The sequence below is a fragment of the Hibiscus syriacus genome, unplaced genomic scaffold (assembly GCF_006381635.1).
Source record: "Hibiscus syriacus cultivar Baekdansim isolate YM2019G1 unplaced genomic scaffold, ASM638163v2 tig00117027_pilon, whole genome shotgun sequence".
Lineage (NCBI taxonomy): Eukaryota > Viridiplantae > Streptophyta > Magnoliopsida > Malvales > Malvaceae > Hibiscus > Hibiscus syriacus.
The window spans coordinates 53286-78474 of NW_024063530.1; the positions used below are offsets into that span (position 1 = coordinate 53286).

Here is a 25189-nt window from a genome sequence, read left to right on the forward strand (position 1 = left end):
GTTTTAAGATATCACTCTGGATGACACCTTTTGTATTTGCATTTGGCATTTTCATTTGCATTGCATGTATTTATTTAGAGAAAATAACCTCAGTGACCGAAAATGCCTTATAATATACGATTTTAACCAACTTTTTTTGGATTTACCAAAATGACCAGCAAAATCGCAACGCGATCTTAAATTCGCAAAGCGAACTCTAATTTTTCAACTATGTTTCCAAATTCGCAACGCGAATATCCAGATTCGCAATGCGATTGTAAGATTCGCAACGCGATTGTAAGATTCGCAATGCGATTTTGAAAAATGTGTTACGATAGTTAAAATGTGTTGCGAGAGTTTGAAAAACGTGTTGTTGCGATAGTGAAAAAGTGTTGCGATAGTGAAAAAATCCAAAATAAGTTTACATTTTAACTATTCCAAATTCACGTGGAGTTTGAAACAATAAAGAATGTGTTGCGATAGTGTAAAAGATTCCCAAGCCATTTGTAAGATCTTAGTTTGAAACAATAAAAATGTGTTGCGATAGTGTAAAAGATTCCCAAGTGTTTGCAATGTTCAATCCCACATAGTATTGAAAACACTATTGGGAATGGGTATTTAATGCTTGGATTTCCCACTTCCTTGTTGAGTGGAAGAGAACAAGGGGGACTCTTGCGCACCGCCGCCTCCGCCGTCCCGTCCCGTCTCGGGTCGTGGTCGTGGTCGTGGTCGTGGTAATATGTGTCTTCGACACGTCCACGCAAATAATATCTTTTTAGAGAAAATTCTTAAGAAACAAATGCAATACTACCAGTCGTTGCGATTTTGGAAAATCGCAACGCGAACTTGGACTATCGCAACAAATTTGGAAAATCGCAACGCGAACTTCGACTATCGCAATGAATTTGGAAAATCGCAACGTGAACTCCGACCATCGCAACGAATTTGGACTAAAGTAAATTTGGAAAATCGCATTGCGATTTTGTATTATCGCGTTGCGATATTTTGTATTATTGTGTTGCGATAGTCAAAATCATGTTGCGATTTACATATTCACATTGCAATTTTCTAAAATCGCAACGCGAATTTGGAAAATCGCAATGCGATAGTCAAAATTGCGTTGCGAATCTAGAAACTGATTTGCGATACTGGAGATCGCGTTGCGATTTAGAGATCGCATTGCGATTTTGTTTGTCATTTTGGCAAATCGAAAAAAAAGTTGGTCAAAATCGTATATTATAAGGCATTTTCGGTCACTGGGGTTATTTTCTCATTTATTTTAGCATTTTACATGCATTAATTATAAAAACACGGAAATAACTTATGGAAGGTTATGTGACAGTAATAACAAGATCATTCATTCATACTATTCCTCATCGTCATGAGCAAACAAATAGAAGCAATGAAACAATCTATTGAGAAATTACAAGATCAACTACAATAGCAGTTAGTCGGGTCACAACAAGATATGAAGAATCAAGCATCGGGTTCTCTGTAAGGGGTATCAAATCAAATGACTCGGGTGTTCGAAACTAAGGTTGCTGATACAGAGAAAATTGTTGATAAAGGATACCAGTCTCATCAGACTATTACGTCGAGAATCATAACCTACCCTGGAGCATCTGACTCAAACCAAGAGAAGAGCCTCGCCAATTATGAGCAATTTAAAGACAAATTCAGGTGGTTGAATGAAGCCATTAAAGATATGAAGGTTGTTAATGCCCCTCACAAGGAGTTAAAAGCTAGAGAACTCAGTTTGATCCCTGATTTGGTCATCCCACATGAATTTAGGGTGCCTAATTTTGAAAAATATGATGATACTAGTTTTTTCCTAATTCATCTGAAGATGTTTTGTAGAAAGATGGAAGGGTGCCTAAATAATGACAATATGTTGATTCATTACTTCCATGATAGTCTTGTTGGGCCAGCTGTAGTATGGTATAACCGTTTGAACAAAGAGCAGATCAAGACATGAGTCAACCTAGTTGATGCTTTTCTGAGGCAATATCAATATGTTAAAGGTTTAGCCCCAAAACGCCATGACCTTCAAAGGATAAGAATTAAAACTATTGAGAGCTTTAAAGAATATGCCCTAAGATGGAGAGGAGTGGCAGCACAAGTTCAGCCTCCTTTGTTATAAGAAGAAATATCATATATGTTTCATGATTCTCTTTCAGCTCCTTTCTTTAAGTTAATGCTGGGAAAGTCGACGAATAACTTCAAGGATCTTATGACAACTGGGGAGTTAATTGAGGATGCAATCAGCAAAGGAAACTTGAATGACACTTCTAAAAGCCCAACCGATCAAAAGGAAAAAACTGATGAGGTGAATAAATGTCACATCCAGAGCTCCCACAACCGTAAAAGAAAAGGAGAAGCGATTTACTCGAGACGTCCAAAGAAAGTCCTAAGATCGAAAAATGCTTTGAAAGTGTTCCAAACTCCTATCTCAGATTTGTATCCCCATTTGATTGAAGGTCAATACCTCACACCGAGGCCAGTGAAAGTGCAATCAGACCCTTTTGCTCACAGCTATGATCAAGATAGTGTTTATGATTTCCACTTGGGGGCATTAGGACATTCTACGGGAAATTGTAGGCCGCTTTATAGGAGATAGAGATGTTTGTGGTAAATGGGACATTGACAGAGGATTTGGTGGAACAGTGGATGACGAGCTTGAGTGGGGCATCAAATAACAATATGTAACATCCGTTTGAGTTAAGTACCACAATATTAGATGGGTAATGGGGCATCCTAGGTAGGAAGAGATTATTTCATTCTATCATGAAGCTTTATTCCATTTGCAACATCATGTTTGAACTTGTTTTTCATCATTTCTCAATTTTTTTGTAATTATATTTAAATGAATTCATACTATTTTTAAAGATGGTGAGCATTGAATTAAATTTGCGATTTGAAATTCTTTGAATATCAATTGAATTAAAAAACTCTGTAAATGGTCAGAGTTATTGTTCTTTGACAAAGTGACATGATTGAAACCTGATAAAACAAGGACCCTGGACCTTACCCCCAGAATATACAATCGAACACCATACCCTTTCTTGTAGGATATAACCTTATCCTCTTATAAGGGAATGAACAAGAGGCTTGGTATTAAGGTATGCATAGGAACTGACAACATGGGGCATCTTTTGTGTATGATGTTACAAAACCGACTAGATTACACTTCTGTTGATGACTTTCAATGATGATTATGATCTTTACATATGGAATAGTCCAGTAGGTGAATCTAGTTTAGGTCAGTTGCTTGGAAATTGAACTCTAACGATGAGATTTTCTGACTTTCAACAACACCTAGACTATGACAGGTTCTTCTTGACAAGCTTAAGAAATTGGATCCGTATACCCAGATTATAATATTACATGTATACAATAAAGCTTGAGTTGTCCCTCTAGAGTAATTGGTTAAACGGCCCGACTTTATGGATAGAATTCAGCTACCCCTAATAAAGGTGATTATATTATATGTATACAATAAAGCTGAGCTATTTCACTAAGGCAATTGGTTATAGAGAAAACTCGAAAGCCCTGGCTTTATGAATAGATTATATTCAAACCATGACTTTGATCGGGTACTTGGCAATTCGGTGTATGCTCCACTGTGATTGTCAAGTCAAAGATTTTGTGATGAGATGAACCCCTCAGCTAGCCCAATAAAGGCAAATTACAATAAAGCTGATTTTAGCTAGCCAGACAATGACAAATTAAATCAATTTTATGAATAAGGAGTTTCGGTAAAGATAGACTAAGGGAGTTAAGGAACACCTGTTATAGTCAATATCACACGAGCACTCAGGAATTTCATTTTTAGACCAATATTTCTGCACTACCTTTGTTAGAGGAGTCTACGAAGCTTGAACAAATGGAAGATTTCAGAGAACTGAAATAGAAGTGTTCTAGAAAGTCTAGTGATTGATTATGCAAGTTGCGTCATTTTGTCTGTATCTGATTAAAATACCAAGCCGAGAAAGAGGTGCATGTTAAAATGTTCACGAAGACCGAGAAAGAAATGAAATTGTGGTGGCACAAACCTTAGAAAATAGGAAGCCAACTTGAAGCCAACCCATCAATTTTGACACTTGTCAAAGAGTTATAACTCTGAAAAATTAAATAATTATTGATTCTTTTGATATTCTTTGAACTCATGTTTATGATTTGATTTGATTGTGAGCCTAAATTAAGGGGCAATGTTTTATAAAATTCTTTCATTCTTTGATCCCTAAAATAAGATAAAAGGAAAACATTTTCAAACAGGACATTTCCAAATATGAAAGGTCCTTGAAGCTGGTGAGGCTCATTATGCCTCTATTGGAGAATATGAATAAGCGATTCCAGAACATGAAGCATTCCACAATCTTGAAGTAAATGGTATGAGAGATTCGAATGACTAAAGAATAAAACTTGTGACATTTCCTTGTGACGTTGTCAATAACCATCAAGAAGAAGATGATCTCATTATTCAGAAGGGGCACATATTATAGCTTGTATAAAATGCAAGACATTTTGTTAAAAGAGTTTATCGTTTCTTAAGTGTTTGTGGAAACATAAAGAGAAGCCCTCGAGCTATTCAACATTACTGTGTAGTGACACCAGAATGAGAACATTCAAGTTAGGATATGTTGGGCACGAAGAAATCCATGAGTACTCACTTTGGGGCATGACCAGAAACCCATATCATGTTGGGATGACAAGATTCAGACCAAGAAGATATTGAGAATGAGTCTCACAACTTGAAGTGTCAGGGGCAGACCGTGAATTTGAGCAGAGCTTACCTTGTAAAGCAAACCAACCGAGCATCAATTAATGGCAGAGTCCTGAAAGAACAACTCAGAAAGCGTAATTGAGCCAATGACGGAAATGGGGCAACACAGTCATATTTCTGACCATAGCAAGAAGTTGAAAGAGAAGATAATTTCTCTGAAATGAAGATAAAAAACGAAGACAACAAGAAGATAGAAGAAGATTATATGGCTCTTCAGAAATACAATTTGGAAATTATGAAATGTTGCATGGGTATCTAAAGCAAACCCTGGAAATGAATGATCAAGTAGAAGAAGACTGAGTTCGCCACTTTGAAGTTAAATGAAGATTGAATCGACATTTATGCTTTCATAAGAACATCATTTGCATAAAAGAAAATGCATTACACTGATACATTTCATTGCATTCGTGTTTCATGCATAAACACATGGTTTTGATAGATCTTCCAGTGAAAAGATAAGATGCAGGATGTTAAAATCCCGATAATTAAAAGGTAGAAGTTAAACAACAAATACAGGGAATCATGTTTAGAGAGCCAGAACCTGAAGAACGCAGAGGTCAATCCACAGAGGAAGCATTGCTTTGAAGTGGGGCACGTGGCCCGACCATTAAGTCATTCTATGGAGTGAAATGAGAATGATTTCTCATTAAAATATGAAATTTGAGATTTTGAAAAATAAGAAAGGTTTCGTACCCAGTAAACAATTTAAGTCCTTCGAGCCATCAGTAAGTCTTTCGAGCATGATGATGAAATCCTTCGAGTCATCTGTAAGCCTTTAGAGCAAGATGATAAGTCATTCGGGTCATCCATAAGACATTCGGGTAGGATGTTTTCACATGAATTTGAAAAATAATAAAGTGATGTTTTAAGGAAGTGAAACCTTTGAAAACTAAAAAGGCGATTTCCAAAATTTCTCACTTAGTAAGTCCTTCGGGCCATCAATAAGTCTTTCGAGCATGATGCTTAAATCCTTCGGCCATCAGTAAGCCTTTCGAGCATGATGATTAAATCTTTCGGGTAATTTGTAAGCCTTCATGGAAGAGTAGTGAAGCAATCCCATTAGTAAGTGATATCAATAAGTCTTTCGAGCATGATGATAAAGTCCTTCGGGCCATCAGTAAGCCTTCAGAGCATGATGATTAAGTCATTCGGGCCATCTTAAGCCTTCACAGAAGAGCAGTGAAGCAAACCATCTTAAGCCTTCATGGAAGTGTAGTAAAGCAAGTCATCAGTAAGCCTTCCGAGCATAATGATTAAATCATACGGGTCATCTATAAGACTTTCGAGCAAGATGATAAGTCCCCCGGGCCATCTTATGCATTCACGGAAGAGTAGTGAAGCAAACCATCTTAAACCTTCACAGAAGAGTAGTGAAGCAGAATCACACCAGAAGATTGTTCGAGTTCTACTCCTTAAAGCAAGAGGGAGCGAACCCGTAGGCAGAAGATTATTCGAGTTCTACTCCCTGAAACAAGAGGGAGCGAACCCGTAGGCAGAAGATTGTTTGAGTTCTACTCCCTGAAGCAAGAGGGAACGAATCCGCTAGTCGAAGATTGTTCAAAGAAGAGGGAGCAGATCCCTCATCAAGTTTCAAAGCCCGGAGATGGAACTGGATAAAAAAGTATTGTCTTTTTTATCTTTGTCCTATTCTTGTTAACACAAGAATGGGCAAAGAGGGGCAGCTGTAGACACCCATTTTTGTCTGGGTTATAAATATTATATTATAATTATTAATAATATATTATAACTATTATTATTATTATAACAATTAAAATTATAATTATTATTAGTATTATTATTAATATTATTTATGTTTTCATTGCTTGCAGGCTTTACAACAAGTCCAAATCTAGCCAGTAACCCCGAACCAAATCCATATATGCTTCTAGAGGCTAAAAGTCATGTTCCTCGTGCAACCGCTTCGATGTGCCAGCGTGACATGCAAAATAGAAAAGGGGTCAGCGATGCATGAAAATGAAAAAGGAAATAAGCAGATAAAAGGGAATTCATCATAACGTGGGAGTTAAAAAAAACTGAATGAAACAATTTTGTAAGTGGGGAGAGCAGTTTGTAGAGGGGTTTTTTTTATTCCCAGATTGAAAAGAAAAGGGTTACCATTACGAGTGGGGGGAGGTCATTTTGGATGAGAAAAAACTGATCATTAACAGGGGAAATCATCTTTGTAATCTTTGGGAAAACAGCGAATACACCAGATTTTGAGTTATTCGAAGAGATAAAATCATCTTTAGCTATTGAAAACGAAAAATAAAAGAGAAATGAGCATTTGTTTCTTGTGTTGATTCACAAAGCAAAAAGGCTATCCGAACTAGCAAGGTGTCGAGTAGTGGAATAAAATCATTTGAAAAATCATCGTCAAACCAAAAAACACAGAAGAAAAAGAACTCCATAGTAAAAAATCAGAGAGAAAGAAACCATATTGGATCAAAATAGACACTTATATTACTTGTTCGTCGGAGATGAAATGTTAATCGGAGATCCAAGTTACTCGAGTGTAAATCTTTGGATCTAGGGAACCTCGCTTGTTTCTACCTGAACCCAGCGGTAGACCGGTGAGGTAAAGCCTCAGATCTATCTTTTCAAGTCTTTCATTTGAACGTGGGCCACCAGAAACGAAGATCCCTTGTGTCGACGAACGAAACAGAGGGGCTTGATTTTAAAGGTCGGCTACTTTTATAAAACAAAGGTGAAAACAAATGAGCTTTTCTTTTTATTCTTTTTTAAATTTTTAATATGAATCAGAACTTTTGAAGTGGAACCGCACTATTTTTCATATGTTGGGAAAATTCCTTTTAGGTCACTTGACTTTATTATGAGAAGATTATCAAGTTTCATTGCTTGCTTAATTAATGGGTTGATTACTAGATGTGTTCTGTTAGATAATCCTTTAGGCTTTTCGCGGTGTGTTGATATATATTCGTGAGTCTTTATTATGCGTGTCCTGTTTAGGATAGAATATGATTAAATAGGTTTCCCATATATCCATGTTAAATCATATGTATAAATATCAGTATAATTTAATTTTTGATGTTAATATGATCATTTGTATGAATATAGGTGCATATACTAATCGATATAGGATAAGTTTTGTGCTTTGCTTTATTTTATTCAATGTGTTGTACAAATTAATGTTATGGGTATTAGTAGTTACCTTTTTATTAGAATGCATATAAGTTTTGATATTTTCATATATTTACTTAATAAGTAGAGTATTGCACAATGTGTAAGATATCATCATTTGCATAACTCGACATATTACATAATTGGATTAAGGGTAATACACTTTTAATTTAAAATTGTTTTAAGTAGATTGTCATAACGCATTTGAGGTCTGCTTTTAATGATTTTAAAATAAAAGTGTATCCCATTAGTGACGCCTAAAAATCAATCCATCACTTTAAAATTTGGGAATGGAAGAAAAAGAAATGTTCGGCTATTTAAATTTATCGAGAAAAGGTTTTTATAGCTTTTAAGATCTGATCTCGATATTTGTAAATAATCAGACATTCTTTATCTTTCTAAAACGACTTGGTAATTTTAATTTAATTTATTTGGGTGCTTGTGAATATTATTAAATTCACATCTTTGTTTTATGGGATCAAAAATCAAATTAAGTTCGAATTTGTAAAGTTCATTGCAAAGACGTTGTTCGCGTGTTGTGAGTACTATAAAATATACGCAAATAATGTGCAAGTATACACAATCGCTCAAGTAATATAATGATGAGTGAGTATCGTCTCCACAGGGATTGGGTGAAATTACGAAAGTCTAACCAAAGCAACGCACTAAATTATCTAAGTATAGTTAGTCTTGATATATACAAATGTCAAGATAATGGAAATGTGTATGCTGGTGAATGTGGATTGATGGTGTGATAGTGTAGCAAATGGAAATGCTGTGGCAATAATGGATGTTTAATATTGAGTATGGTGAAATGTCAAGGCAATAAAAAATGGTAAAAACAGTAAATAAAAAGATAAATAAAATAAGAAGAAAATAATCCTCACGTGACAAGCTTCCAATGAAATGAATGGTAAGGATTGGTCTAAGGTTGCTAAACTTATTTCTTAAGTATATTTAAGCTATTTTGTCTTTACTTACTCGACAGGGCTTTCCTAAGGTGTTCAAAAGAACCTAACAGAATAGGATGCCAAGGCATCTGCTCTCACTCAACGATGTTGGACAGCCTACCCTATTGATAAAGACACCCTTTTTAGTCGTTGAAATCCTAACCTAGTCTCTTCCGAGATCTAAGGGATTAAGTTATAGTATTCCTAGGCCGGTTCAAAGCCTCTTGAAAATACCATAACCCATTGCTTATGAGGATCTTATCTTGCGTTTCTTCCGAATACTTACAAGTATTTTTAGCTTATGATTCTTCCGAATACCTAACCTTCATCTAAGAGATAGACATTTCCATGCCTCTTACAAGCCTAGATGGTGAAGCATTCATAAGCAAAGCAAATAAAGAACCCAAAATAAACTTAAATATACCCTAAAAAATAAAGTTTAAACAATCGTTCAACCAACCACCACCAAATAAGTTAGTTCATGGTGGGGTTCGAAATATCCAAACACAAAGTCATGAAAATATTCGTTCCAACAACCTAAAAAAATAATATAAAAATAGCAGCAAAAAGGGAAGCAAGAAGAAGCCTTCGACGCGCCACCGAAGGTCTCCTCTCGGCCACCACGAACCACCTAGCTCGCTAGCTCCTTTCGGCGCCTAGCTTGCCACTCCTTGGAGCTTTATCAATGGAGGAATATCCCAAGGAAGAAGAAAGGAAAAGAGAAAATAAAAATGTGATTTTTCTGCTCTATGCGTGTGCTCTCTGTCCATGTATCTCTCTCTCCCATGAGGTGTCATATATAATAAAAAAATATCTAGGGGTAATGATGAGTTTGTTGGGTGCAAAATACCCCTCATACCCCTAGAATCACATGTTGTGCATGAACCTTATCCTCCAAGTGGCAATGGTCCATTGGCAGCTCTGGCAGGCGGTTACAGCAGTCCTTCACGTGCAGAGACAGCTGTCCAGTGCCAGCTGTCCTGATGCAGAAATATCTTTTTGTCTTTTTCTGCGCCGGAAATGCCAAGGCATTTCAATCTGCTTTAGCAACGTATGATGCCGCGGCATTACTTCCCAAAGAATCCTTTTTCTTGCTATTCCCTGCACACCATAGACAAACTGCACATTTCCCTCAAACAACACCATTAAAAAATAAAATAGCTCAACCACCACAAATGCAACTATATGCAACTACATGATCCTAAAATGACTAAAATGAGCTTTTAAACAAACAATAACTTAAGTGAAAAAGGCTTTAAAAGTAGCCTTTTTAGGAAGTTAACAGACGTTAATTAATCGATTAGGTACTGATTTAGGGCGTTGTGGGGGTGTTAATCCTTCCCCACACGTAACCGACTCCCGAACTCATTTTTTGGTAACACATACCTCAATTTGTTGTTTTAATTAAAATTAATTTTTATTTAAAATGACAAAGCGTTTTTGGGTGCCCAATCACACTATAATCAAATATTGGTGGCGACTCTTTGAACCATATTTTTCTATTGTAAACGAAATCCCAAAATTTTCGAAACAATAGGTTTTTTAAATTGCATTTGGTTTTTAAATTAGAAATCAATTGAAAGAGATAAATTAAAAAATAATGTGGTTTTCAAAATCTCACTTTCTCACCTTTAAGGAAGAATCGCTTCGGCAATATGCACAACAATACATCCCTAGAAACCAATTACGAGAAAAGGATCAACAAAAACACTACTGCCCAACAATCCCAACAGTCATACTTGGATCCCTAATAAAATCCGCGATAGGAATGTAGCACTTAGGTCATTTTCACTTGCACCGGCAACCTAACCTCCAAATCGCAGCATCAAAACAACTATCAATTCAAAAACTCCTATTGTTAAACATAACATCGTTTCTATGGAGCCATATAGACCACAAGACTGCAAACAATGCCAAATTCCATATCTTTTTGGACGAGCATTGTTGGGTAAATGATCCATGTTCGTAGAACAAGATTTGATATAGAGAATCCGAAATCATGGGAAATAACGACCATGAAATCGATTTTTGGCTGTAGCGTTCATCTGATTCATGTAGTTGTAATCCCTGTTCTGGTATTACATGAATCTATGGTTACTAGGAGATACTTCATGCTGAACTTGAGTATCTGGCTCTGTAGTTGGTCTATGATCCGATTCGGATTTCCCCTTCCCCGAATCAAAAGCGGATATTAATGGTGATTTAAAATTGATTATTTTTCGCTGTATCAGACAGTTCAATTTGATATAGAAAAACCGATATGGGGTGAAGTAACGATCATGACATCTTATTTTGGCCCGTTAATTTGAATCTTTGAGCTGTAGTGTTCGTCTGATTCATGTAGTAATCCTGTCCTGGTATTACGTGAATCAAGGTTACTAGTAGATATTTCATGCTGAACTCGAGTATCTGGCTCAGTAGTTGGTCTATGATCCGATTCAAATTTCCCCTTTCCCGATTGTGGTTTAAAATCAATTCTTTTTTGCAGTATCAGTTTGTTTGATTTGTGATAACTCCAATGTTGCCTTCCATTTGTTAATGTGATGGAGGTGAAAACCAAGGAAGATAATCTTCCTACAGCCACACCATCCGTTCAGATAAAGGTGAAGTAACGATCATGACATCTTATTTTGGCCCGTTAATTTGAATCTTTGAGCTGTAGTGTTCGTCTGATTCATGTAGTTGTAATCCTGTCCTGGTATTACGTGAATCAAGGTTACTAGTAGATACTTCATGCTGAACTCGAGTATCTGGCTCAGTAGTTGGTCTATGATCCGATTCAAATTTCCCCTTTCCCGATTGTGGTTTAAAATCAATTCTTTTTTGCAGTATCAGTTTGTTTGATTTGTGATAACTCCAATGTTGCCTTCCATTTGTTAATGTGATGGAGGTGAAAACCAAGGAAGATAATCTTCCTACAGCCACACCATCCGTTCAGATAAAGGTGTTGTTCTTTGCTAAAGCTGGGGATATAACCGGGTTGGCCGAGTTATAGATGGAGGTTTCATCCGGTACTACTACACAATTAGCTGATCCTTATTCCCATATATAATGGGGTAAGGGGAGGTAGGATAGTAGGTTGTCCCTAATACTAGGTTGAGAGCTGCTTCTATAGGAGAACTTCGAATTATGAAATACCCTCCGTGGGACTCGATCTCATGATCCCAAAGTTAAGAACCTTGTGCTCTACCAACTGAGATGGTCATTTCTCCGGTACTACTACGCAAGATTGTCTAAACAAGCTTGTCGCGAAGTTTCCAAACTTGGACGAGATCCGTCACTGCTTTCTTCTTGCTTTGAATGAAGAATATTGAGTCTTTTTCATGTTCCGATGTTACTGCAATCTCATGTCACTCGGATTTTTCATTTTCTTTAAAATATGTCCGGCACTCGTGTTTGACACTTGCTTCATTCGGACTCGGATGTGTGTGTTCGATACGAGTGCGTGCCGGACATAGACGTGTTCATATTTTAGACATAGGTGTTCGAGATGAATGTTCGGTAGTCCGATTTAAATTCAAACATGGATATGTGAGCATCAGTTCTCGTATATATGAACATCGGACTCGTACTCAATACTTGCTCGGAGCTAACACGGAATGCAATTTTATATGAAGTACATAAATGATCATTAAATCACGTTGAAATATTTTTTTTAGTGATTAAAATTTTGAAAGTTATTAAATGATCATTAAATTTATTGAATTTTTATAAAATTTTCATTGTATGTTATAAAATAATGATAAGTTTAATAATCTCTTTATTTTGTAATAGTTTGATAAATTTTTAAGGTAAAAAATGTGGGGTGGGAAAGAGATATTTAGGTGAAAGCATTTAATTTTAGAAAGTTTTTCCCTTTTTCTATACGTTCGTTTGCTAAAAATTAGATTTAAAAAAAATTTATAATCCGATAAATAATTAAACATGTTTAAATGTTTGAATCTTCATTTTCTATTTTATCTTTATTTTTGATATTTACTTATACAATGAGTAATAAAGGCTTATTCTTTGATTAAAATAAACTTAAAATAAATTAATTTTAAAAAAAGAAATAATCGTTTCGACTTATAACTAATATAATTCTTTCTTTAACATTTTTTTTATTTATCTACGATTTTTAAATACTGAATATAAATGCTGATTAAATTTAATTCGATTAATATTATAGTCGGTGCAACTGCATAAAAAGTTAAATATATTGCACATCAAGAAGAAAGATGTGTAAACTAATAATAAAACTAAAATTATTAATATATCTAAAACAAAATTAAAATTCATAAATATTTATAAATTTAAAAGATACATAAATATCACATTTATTTTATAACACAATCATATATATGCATATAACATTTTTGTGATGGGTATACCTAATGATAATTAGAGAGAAATACATCAATTAAGTGCCCATTGAAGATCAAGTGCGCCCTTTTTGCCTTTAGTCTCTTGGCAATGCTTTTCACACTCTGCCGAGCAAGCACTTTCGGTAGCATCTTTCTCTTCCAAGCAGAAAGGCATGCAATTCTTCATGCATGGACCAAGCTCTTGGCTTGAACACGTTTCTGCCATTAATATTATGCAAGCTATCAACATTATTCTCATATTTTTCTTAATAACCATCTCCTTTTCTAATTCAAATTAAATGTTTTTTTCTCTGTGTTTTTAATGTAATATATGATAGAGGGTTTAAATAGGCTCTCATGAAGGTTTTTTTTTTTGTGTGTAAAAATATATGTGGTTTTGAGTAAAAATTGGAGGAAAATTTGTTTTGGGTGAAAAATGTTTAATTTTAGAAGTTCTTTTTAACTTTTTCCCATATACTTGATTACTAAAATAAGATTGAAAAAAAAAACGAATTTTTATGACCCGATAAACTAGTTTATTTGACATGTGCTTGTACATGTATATATATAACTATGTTTCATTTTAAAATAAATAAATATCAAATTAGGTTAATCAACTCAATGTATTAATAAATTTCAATTAGTGTGGATTTTCATGTAAAATAACGATAATTATTATAAGTTTATTTACATGAGTGATATTTTAATTAACTCGTGCTTATATATTATAGCTAAAACTTGGATATATTAATAATTTGTAACACCAGATATTACTTACTATTCTTTGTGTGATTGTCTCTCATTTGTATTGTACTTTAACTATTTGTTTAACATCATCTTCGTATAGAATGATCGAATTTCGTCTAAAATTATCAAGTCAAATTATTTGTTTCATAATCTATTAAAAATTAATTTAGTAAAAGCAATCATCATAATGATTTAACATTATAATCTTATTTATAATATAAAATTAAAATTATTGGTTGAATTTTTTTGATGATAAGTATTAAATATATAAAGTGCATACTTTTCATTTAATATAAAATACTTTCAACGCTTTTTATTTTATGTTTATAAATTATATTATCTTCTAAAATTCACATTCATCAAACAATCTAGTTATACACTGACAGAAGCAGACCGAAACAAGCCAGTCAAAATGACCAAAAAGACATCAAATTTTGATAGAATGAAACTTGAGGAATACAACACACACGAATCAGTCCAACTAATATCAATACAGTACTGAATACACATTCTATTAACATCTGTAGTAAAAGAAGTTTACTCGTTTACTATAAAAACAAATGTTGTGAAAAATTCTCTAATGGAATACAGAACCATTTACTACATACATGAATCTCAACTGCCAAAACTGTGTTCTAAAATTTTTCAACAGACGGCATAAGCAATAGACTCGACTCGTAGCAGATTCGCATTAAACTCGAATATTTATCGAGATGCAGCTGAAAAGAAATAAAAACCAAAATCCTAATGTTTGTAGCAACTATGAAAGAAACCTTTTGGATTGAGAGCACAAAATGCTAGCCTGAGTCGCCTTCATTTGGCTTTGGAATTCTTTGTAGTCATAGTTGTTTATATCAACCTTCTGTTGCAAAGCCTACAAAATAAAAGAAAAGGCAAGTTACGAGGACTCTTTGGGTTTTTTTCAAAGTGCCTGTGTCCGATATTTGTGTTCGATGCATATTTAAACAAGGGTATGGAGATCTAACACACACCCGAATTTGAATAACTTAGAAATAAAAATTCTCATATACCTTTAATTCTTCCTCCAATGAAATCTTTTTCAGCTTATATGCATCGATGGGTCCTGTTCTCGATAATGCTTTCTTCGTCTTGATGATTTCCCATTCTTGATCATCTTTCACCTTTGCAATATCCTTGCTGAATTACGAAATAATTTTAAATTTTAGAAGACAATTACACTATGGATTAGAGGTGTTGCAACAATAATTGAAAATAGAAGTCCAAATATTCAGCAGTTCTCAAGTGGAGCATCAACCGCGGATGCAAACCGAGAATTTTCATGTCAACTCTAGCAAGACGAAAGTACAGCATCAATAAATACTATTGCGTTTAAGCATCAACACCTTCCACCTATGTTGGTTAAGCAACTGAATTTTCATCTAACCTAATGCTGCCGGAAAATCAGACAAAATGTCATCTAGCTCTACCAACTAAGCTCATCCAAACCAACTAGTAAACCATAATATATGATGAGCTTGAACCTTACACTTGAGATTCTAATGGATAATGAGCCAAACAAGAATCATATCATTTAAATACTAATTCGGTTATCTACCTTAAAACAGCGTTCTTATGTATGTCTGCTCATTTGTAGATATGTACAGTGCGAAGGCGAGCTATTAAACAACCTTTCTATTTCCCATTATACGAAGACATCGGATTTCTTTCCACCGACTTTACAAATTAACAAACAAATACCACCATTGAAACCGACGGCATAATAATATAGGTCCGATTCCAATCATAAGAAATACAACATACACAGAACTGAGCCAATACTCTACAGCATAACAAGTTTTCCCCTCAAAGTTAACGACATCTGCTGTTCTCTGCGCAGCAGATATATTCACTCCTAGATGGAACATAGATCTCATCTGCTAAAGTGGTTTGGAAAACTGATTCACAAATTAAGCGATCAATAGAGATCCAAGTACCAGAACAAACCTGCCTTGCAAGAGATGACCAAGACTGACTGCCCCAAACACGGTCAATGAAATCATTGGAAGCCCATATCTGATAAATGGATAATTCCTACCCCACCTTCGGAATGATGACGATGATGCACTCTGTACCTTTGCAGTGTCAGCAGTTGGATTACTTGTTTTCCAAGGCTCAGCCGTATGTCCCTCAACGGATGTCATTTTCAGCAAACCAAGAAACAAACTGTATAAAAATGTCAGATTCAATAGAATGTCAACTATTTTTACTTGTCTATTTAGTTTTGATAGCCAAAAAAGAACTCAAATATAAGTAACCATTCAAGGAAAAGATTGAAAATCCACCTAAAACCTAAACCTACCACTACCCTTTCAACGTTTATATCCTACATTCCTATGTTATCCGGCCTCTTCATTTTTCCTAAAATTGTTCCCCGACACATTTTGAACACGGAAACGGGGACTCGAATATAATCTCCCAACTATACAGAAAAGCTATTTTTCAAGAAATTGAGTATACTCTGTGTATGATAAAGTCTCATATCCGAGGCTCACCCTCGAGTTTATATAATATAATTTATATCTAACACAATATACATACCAAGCTTTTCCAAATCCAAGTCCAGTTTCAGGGCAACAATATCAATTTTAAGTTCAACAAGAACCACAGAATCTCATAAACTGAAACAAATTCCAATTGGAAACTTTTCCTTATCAGTTTCCCATAAAAACACAAATAATTAAGAATAAAAACAAATTTCTTTTATTCACCTAATCTCAAATTACCCTGTTTCAAATAATGAGTAATAAATATTTCTAATTAAAATCTGTCTAAACCCATAAATAAATCAAAAGAACTAAAGTAAAAACTAAGAATAAAAAAAATCAGAAAATGTTATCAATCAAACAAACAAATTTTCAACATAATCGTGTTAACTAATAAATATATACAATGTTTTTGTTAAGTGGGTATTGCTAATTTCTTCCATTTATCAACTCATTAACAAGTTTATTTTTCAAATAATACAAATTGATGGCTAAAAGTTGCACTTTAAAGAGGAGGGAATCAAAATTATACTAGAAATAAAAGAAAACAAAAGTATATGAATCAGTTTTCGAACCTTCTTCAGATGGGTTTAATTCAGCTTCTATGAATCTGCTTGAATTTTTTTTATGTTATTTTAATTTCGGGGAAAAGGGGGAAAAACAGAGCTTGAGGCATTTGAGAGAGAAGAAGAAGATCGGGCACCGTCGGAAAAAAGGCCCAAGCCCAAATATCCAATATCCAATGGAGTCTGTTGGTTGATGTTCATGAATCGGATCGAATGCAAGTCCGTTTAAAAATAAAATATTAAAATAATTTTTAATCATTGAATTTGATAATTATTTAATTTAATTTTTAAATTCTTTTATCCATTTTAACAACCAAATTTGACATTTCTTTTATTTTTAATCATTTTAATGGACATAATCTAAGAGTGGTATATCTTATAATGTTTAAAAAGCTTAAATCCAAAAACTAATTGCTATATAAAGTTTTAACTCTTAAATTTTCTATAATTTTCAATTTTCAATTAGTATATAAAGTTTTTCTTGAATCATATGAATCCGATTATTTAAAATTGCATCATATCATCATCATATGAAGATATAAAAGGAAGAGTAAATTATATTAATTTATAAAACGTTTACACTTTAGTCATCAAAATTTTAAAAAAAAATCATTAGTGTTATCATTAAAGAATGATTTCATTTTGACTATTGTATCAAATAACTAATAATGTTTTTGAATAGTTTGGGGTGATTACAAGATATTATTTATTTATAATCTTTTTAACTATTGACAACGGTTTAATAGTTATTTGAGACTACCTCACTTAGATATAAGCTTATTTCATTTGTTTAACATAATTTTAGGTAAATGGAGCTCATAAACCGTTCAAGATTACATTCTAGGCGGTGTAAGTTACTTTAGGATTAATCCGTGTAAATTTTTTTTATTTAAACTCCTAAATGGTAACATATGTCTTTGATTGTGTAAATATGAATTTTATGTCACCTTGATTTTGTTTGTGAAGTTTGTTTCCTATGCATGTTCCTCGACATGCAATAATCTTTTGGATGGCTGCCCTTGATCGGTTGACAACCAAGGATCGATTGCTACGCATGGAAATAGTTGTTGATGGTGTGTACGTGCTTTGTGGGGTTGAGGCAGAATCTCACAATCATCTTTTCTTTGGTTGTGTGGTATCGGCGGCTATTTGGGAGATGGCCCTTGCTAGGTGTGGCATGAGGCGAAGGGCGCGATGCTGGAAAGAGGAAATAAAATGGGTGGCTGCCATGTTTAAAGGTAAATCCCCACCCACTCTCCTCCTCAAATTAGTTTGAAATGCTTGCATCTACTTTATATGGGAGGAACGGAATAGGCGTTGTTTTAATGGGTTGGGTGCTAGGTCGAATGACGAGCTTTTTGAATTGATTCGAGAGGTTGTACAGGGGAAGATCTCTAGAATTGTTAGAGGGAACCTTGATTCACAAATTTGTATAGCTTGGGGAATGGATGATTGATTGTTTTGTGTATATAGGGCTTGATTGTTTTAGTTCTTTTGTTTTTATTGTCTTGGGGTATACTTGGGGGTTCCGGTGATTGGTTCTGTGTACAGGGCTGTTTGTTGCTTTGCTCTTGGATAATAATATATACATTATCCACACACAAAAATTGTTTGTGAAGGTTCAATAGGTGCAGTTAATGCATGGGTGAATGATGTTCTGAATGCAAAAGTTTATAAGAGTACAAATGGTAAGAATATAGAGGATACATGTTGATTTGAATGGTAATTGTTTTGAACTTAGTGCGATTCCTTGGTATCGGTAATGAAATAAGGTTCGGTATTTTAAAGGCCAAGGAGTATCGACACCAAGATTCAACTATCGGTACTGTATGAGTTGGTATCATACTAAATGTTTCAAAATGGGTAAATTGTGTATATAAGTCCCCACTTGTTGTTTAAGTTATTCTATGAGCTTCAAATGTTGAATGATATGCTTAAAAGTCACAATTTATTAAAGATTCATTAAATCGATTTAGTTTAACATTATAGATTAATTTGGTTAACTTTTTATTGTTTACATTTAAGCCCCTACAATTTCAAAATTTTACAATCTAGTACCTAGCCCTGATATTTACATGAATCTTTGTTGTTTAAGTTATGAATGCATTTATGTAACTTATAATATGATTGTACGATAATGTATGAGCAAAGTATGATGTATTAATGTATGATTCTGGTTTATATTCTCTGATAGTATCATCGATCGAGTTTTCGTCTAGATTAAATTAAGGGTGTTATAATTACAGCCTGAAAAGTCATCCATGAACTCGTTGTAAAATCTACCAACCGATAGACAGAAAAGAGTGGAAAACCATCATTGGGACATGCCATGTTGAGATCCGTGAAATCAATGCATGATCTCCAATTGCCATTTGCATTCTTAACCATAATGACGTTAGAGATCCGCTCCAGATATGTTACCTCCCTAATGAAACCGACCGGTAGATGTATGTTTGTTTCTTGGTTTGCCCCTTGGATTTTGTCGAGGACAAATTTTCTCATTTTCTCTTGACTGGTTTTATCAAAGGCTTCGCATTGTCTTTCTAGCTTTGGGAGGTTGGCAACAACCATTGCAATTTTCTCTTTATCCCCCCTCGAATAGGGGTATTGCTTTCATTCTTTTTTTCAGCAGACTCGAACTCCCTGTCACCAGATAAGTCCAAACTTTCTAGTTTGAGATGCAAGGTGTTAATTCTTTGTCTACCTGCATGGGTTCAGGAGCTTGCTCTTGTGGCTTAGTCGAGGCATGCTGAAAGATTTTCATGTGGCATTCCCTTGTAGTTTCCTGCTCCATTCTCGTGTACGCCTTCATCGATGGAAGCTGAAAGTGGCCAATATCAATTTGGCATTCTCTCGAAAATAGCATTAGACACACAAGGTTGGCCAACTATGAGGAATTTGGTGTCTATCGTAGCAGTATGCTTGCCATCGCCCAAGTTAGCAGGTATCTTGATGGATCATTTTACTTCCACCATGTGGTTGGAGAAGCCGTAGATATGTCCACAATATTTGCACTGTTCCCGCGACCCTTCCATCTTCCGGAAGGCTTCTCATTTACCTTCACTATCTATTAATAGTCTTCTAACAGTGAATTCGTTGATGTGGACTGACACTGCCGGCGGATCATCAACTGTTTCGTAAAGGACTTGTCAAGACCATATCTGAAATTGAGTTTCTAATCCTCCATGACTCAGACTCCTTTTACTGTGGTTCCCATAAATATCACACTTTGCGGGTGGAACTTCTTGCCATATGATGTCAAAGGTCGAGGCCCCTATATGTACAATAACAATCCCCCTTCGTCGGGACATACGTTTTGGTAAGGGTTCACCCCTTCTAATTTGGACGAAGAACAACAAGTGGTCAGTTCGTAGCGGTCGACTGATGGTAAAGATGATGAAGAAGAAAGGTCCGAGGACGTAAGAGTTCAGAGGAAGATTGACCAAGCCCTTTTCTTCTTATCTTAAGGGGTTATATATTGACTTCTTATGTGAGTTGGTATCAAGCCTAGAATCATTATTGCATAGACGTATGCCCAAAAAATTGAATAAATATGATTGTCATTCAGTCAACTTTAATCTTATTATATCTCTCGAGTTTATTGTTAATATTGTCAAGAAATTATGACTTTTATAGAGGACAATACTCGGTGGTGTGTAAAGCGGTTAAAATAAAATATTGTTTAAAACATTCTGATGGATATAACTCAACAAAGAACAAAAAAATAAATCCAACTAAATATTATTTAAAATACGGTTCTCCTTTACACAAACAATTTGCTCTTGAAAATGACACAAACATGTGTTTTCTGCAAGTTGCTTGTACCATATTCTTTTGGAAGGGAATATTAACAAGACTTCTTTTTTAAAGGGTTCGATTATCTTCTTGAATTACATCATATTTGAAATTGAGTTATACAAAAATTGATTTGAATTGTAGTGTTGATTAAGTTTATGTTAATATTGGTTTGATTCTACTTTATATAATGATGTTTAGACATAATCATGGGTCGGGTCGAGTTTTTAGTATATCTGAATTTGACTATAACATCTCTACATATTATTTGACCGAAAATCTAACTCGCTTTTTAAGGTAAAAACTCGCATCCGATCTGACACTAATATATATGTTTTTGTGTGTGATTTTTATTTTTTTTAGATGAAATAGGGATATAATTGAAAATATTTATAGATATAGGATATTTTAACAATTATCTTTAAATATATAAAGGTCAATTATAATATTATTCTCGTGTCAGGTCAGGTATTTTTCATCCTAAACTCGAACCTGACACAGTCTTATCATTCAAAAATCCAACCCGACCTCAAATTTTGAGAAAAAAATTGATCCTATAAGATCGAGTCTAGTTAGATTATGTGGGATTTAGTCAAATATCCATTCTCACTTACTTCGTACACAACAAAGGCTGACATATAATTTTATGTTATGAGACAATCTTCTAAAATTTTAAAAGGATATGGACTAATAAAATTTTGAAAGAGACAAAATTAAATTTAAAGAAAATGAAAAATTATATAATAATTTAAAAATTTTAAACTAACGGTCTCCTATTCCCATATCCACCCCAAATACATAGCTTGGTTTCTATCATCTCTACTTTGAAATATGATATATTTTTCAGGCAAGCCCTCTCAATTAAATTATCATTTAATTAATAGAAACGTTTTCAAATACTTTTAAACAACCAAATGTTTTTATAATAAAATATCTTTCTAGGATTTAATATCTGACCTAACCTATGTTCTCCCTCCCTCAAACTCTCGTATAGGAATTGTTTTCGGCGTCAATTTTTTAAATTAAATTTCTCTAATTTCATTTAATGCGCAAAGACTTTAATTGAGGGTTTGCTTGTTGTTGATTGGGTCAAAGGAAGTTGACATGAACCTTAACTTTTCGGTGGGTGTAGGACTATTCAATTCCAAAAATTAATGTAGACGAACAACGATCCACATAGTTCATACTCCATAAGATAATAAAAAATAATAATTAATTTTATCAAAATTTAAACTTTATATATTTTAGATGATTATAAACAGACAAAGAATTAAAAGGATCAAAAGTACGAATAGATCAATTAAATGGTTAAATAACTATAAATTGAAGAGGTAGTTATAAATCCAACTCTAAAAAATTTATAGAAATAAGATTAATTTGTATCGTAAAAACAAATAAAACATCCATCTTTTTTTTTATGAAAATGAAAATATAACCGATGTAAACAAATGGTTAAAATCTATAAAATAAATTTAAGAGAAATATAGAGGAAGGAATGATCAACAATTGAACCTTCTTGAGAGGAGAAGGTGGTTTGGTATTTGGATCATATTTTGAAGTATTCGGTTATTATGCGGATGACGATGTTAGATAGACTTTATAAAAAGGTCGTCTAATTTCATTTGATAATCTTTGTGTGTTCTGTTTGACCGACAATGAATCTCGAGACCATTTATTTTTTATTCTGCCTACCGTATGCAGTTGTGTTTTGCAGGTCTGTAGTCTGCAGTTGTCGGAGGTGGAGATCAAGCGAAAGCAGCTAATTTAGGTTGAGGAGGGTCTACCAAGCACATGTCAAGATACTAATCAATGTAAGTATACTTATAGTCAGGATAAAGCTTGGACGCCTCCATATCTTCTTCCCTCACTTCATATTTCAATTGATCTCCTTTTATGAATATGTTGTGTAGAACCGCCACCGGAATGTTTTCCGGGAAAGGTAAGGCTGCAAAATCAAATCCATTGTTTGCGTTCTGTATGTATATATGTATGTATGTATATGAGATGAGAGGAGAAGAGATGAAATGGATGACTCACTCTCGGAGAGCCTTTCGTGTTACTCCTCCAGAACATAAACTCTTTTCAAGGTTCGTCCAGTCTTTTTCTCCCACGCCGAAATCAGTTCGGACTGAGAAGCGATGTTTTCCGGCGGTCTGTAGATGATTACATGATCGGCTGCCCTTGGATCCGTTTCTGCTTTTACGGTGTAGGCTGCAACATCTTCCTCGTAGTTGAATACAACTGCATGCATGCATGTTCGACTAAAATTTAGTATTACTATTACGAACGAGGCAACGACTAAAATGCATAGTTGTAGACTTGGAACAAATAAAGTTATGTTTATATCTACTTATTTATTTTTTTAAAGGTTCGTGTTCGTTTTGTTTAATGTTCATAATCAACGTTCTTTTTACTCTTTTATCTACAAGTCAAAGAAAAATTGTGAAATTACATCACTAGTCTTTAAACTATTAGACTTCAGAGTTTGAACTCCAAAGTTCACTCTATCTTCAATTTAGTCTCTACTTTTGTAAAAGATAGAAAAAAGAGAGCTAGGAAACGAGCTTATAAACAAATAGTTAAAACGAGTTTGTTCGTGAACATAAACGATTCGAACATACTTATATTCATATTTGTTTGTTTATTAAATGAACATAAAAAAATTGTTTATATAATTCGTTTGTTTAGTTTAATAAACGGACCTAAACGAACGTTAAATGAACAGTTCACGAACATTTCATCGAATGCAATATAAACATACATGGATTATTGGTAGCATACCCTTGGCTTCACCAGTGCATAAACCACAACTTGAGAAGGATTGTGACGAGGATGAAGAATATAGTCGACAAAATAAGCTGAAAACGTATTGCCAGCAACGCAGGTGAAGGAGATACAAGCTTCCTCAACTGCCCTTCTGATCTTCCTTTTGTTGGCAAGTATTGCTTCAAATGGTGGAAGTGCACTTATCGGCCTGTCCACTTCATTTCCAAATTCTGATGGCACAAACCTCTGCAATTTTCATAATAATTTAACATACTCATATTGAATATTGGTTGACATCTTTAGTACTTAATTAGAGTATAAATTGTTAGAAAAATAAAGCTAATACTGAAAAATTGACCCTCATTTTAAATTGGTCCCTAAATTTTTAAATGTTTCAATTTTATCCCTAAACTATGACTATCATTCTAATTTAATCCTCAAACTTTTGAGCATTTCAATTTCATCCCTAAACTATGACATTCATTCTAAATTGGTTCCCAAACTTTTTGAACATTTCAATTTCATCCCAAACTATATGTATATACTAATCATATCCCTTGTTAGTAAAATCGTTAGGCCAAGTTATGGAAACAAAATTTAGGTTAAACTATGGCTGAAACTAATTACATGTTTGTATGAATTTAGGGATGAAATTAGAATATTCAAAAGTTTGGCCTCTAATTTAGAAAGAGGATCATAGTTTAGAGATGAAATTAAAGTGTTCAAAAGTTTAAGGACTAATTTAGAATGGGAATCATAGTTTGGGGATGAAATTAGAATATTTAAAAGTTTCTAGGATCAATTTGAAATGAAAATTATAATTTGAGGACATATAATATAATTAACTTAAATATAATATTATATAATAATCACCAAACTATTTTCTTTCTTTTTTTACATGAATAACACTTAATATTAGATTTGATTGTTAAGGAGTGGTGACCTTAATTGTGCCAGGATGGCACTTATTACTTTAAGTTGGTCAAGATGTTGTGGGACAGCTAGTGTAGAAATGACAACCTCCACCTGTTTAAGCACTGAAACCAGTTTCTCATGCCCATCAAGCTCCCTCTGTGTATTATAACAAAAACCAATCAATATAATGGGGGAATTTATGCTGATTTGATGATGAATGGCAATTATAATTATGGGTTTCTTTTGGGTGAAGAAAAGATACGTAGAAGATGGTGACTCCCATGGATTCAAATTCCTTGAGAAGAAGAGACTTGGAAGTAGTAGGATCGTGTGGGTCGAGAGGACGAGCGTAGACGAAGGTGGGATGACCCGACCTCACGCTGGCCTTCACCATGTACCTGCCGAGGTACCCGGTTCCACCAAATATCATGCTCTCCAAATCTCACCTATTTCCTTGTGTTTTCCTTCTTGGTTTACTCGTCTTTATATAGGACAAAAGTCCTTGAAAATATATTAAATTTTATTATAAAATCCCTAAAAAGGTATTGAACTCATACAACTACGTTCGTAAAGTGAGATTTTGGATTCATTCTTCTGGGCTCAAACATGTGCTTGTAAGGTAAGACTTTGGGTTTGAACAATTATATTAAAAATATTAAATAAATAATAATTTAATATATAAAAGTATTTTTTATATATTTTG

The 25189-nt window shown here is 34.1% G+C and overlaps 1 protein-coding gene and 1 pseudogene across 1 annotated transcript; both read right to left on the reverse strand.

The window, feature by feature from the left end:
- Positions 1-14628: 14628 nt before the first annotated feature.
- Positions 14629-17122, reverse strand: LOC120196144. Its single transcript, XM_039198021.1, has 4 exons — positions 17020-17122; positions 15906-16124; positions 14972-15098; positions 14629-14814 (listed from the first exon to the last, which is right to left on the reverse strand). The coding sequence occupies exons 2-4, from the start codon at positions 16100-16102 to the stop codon at positions 14701-14703; spliced, it is 438 nt and encodes a 145-aa protein (XP_039053952.1). The 5' UTR covers positions 16103-16124; positions 17020-17122; the 3' UTR covers positions 14629-14700.
- Positions 17123-22550: 5428 nt separating this feature from the next.
- On the reverse strand, positions 22551-24916 carry LOC120196163 (annotated as a pseudogene).
- Positions 24917-25189: the final 273 nt, after the last annotated feature.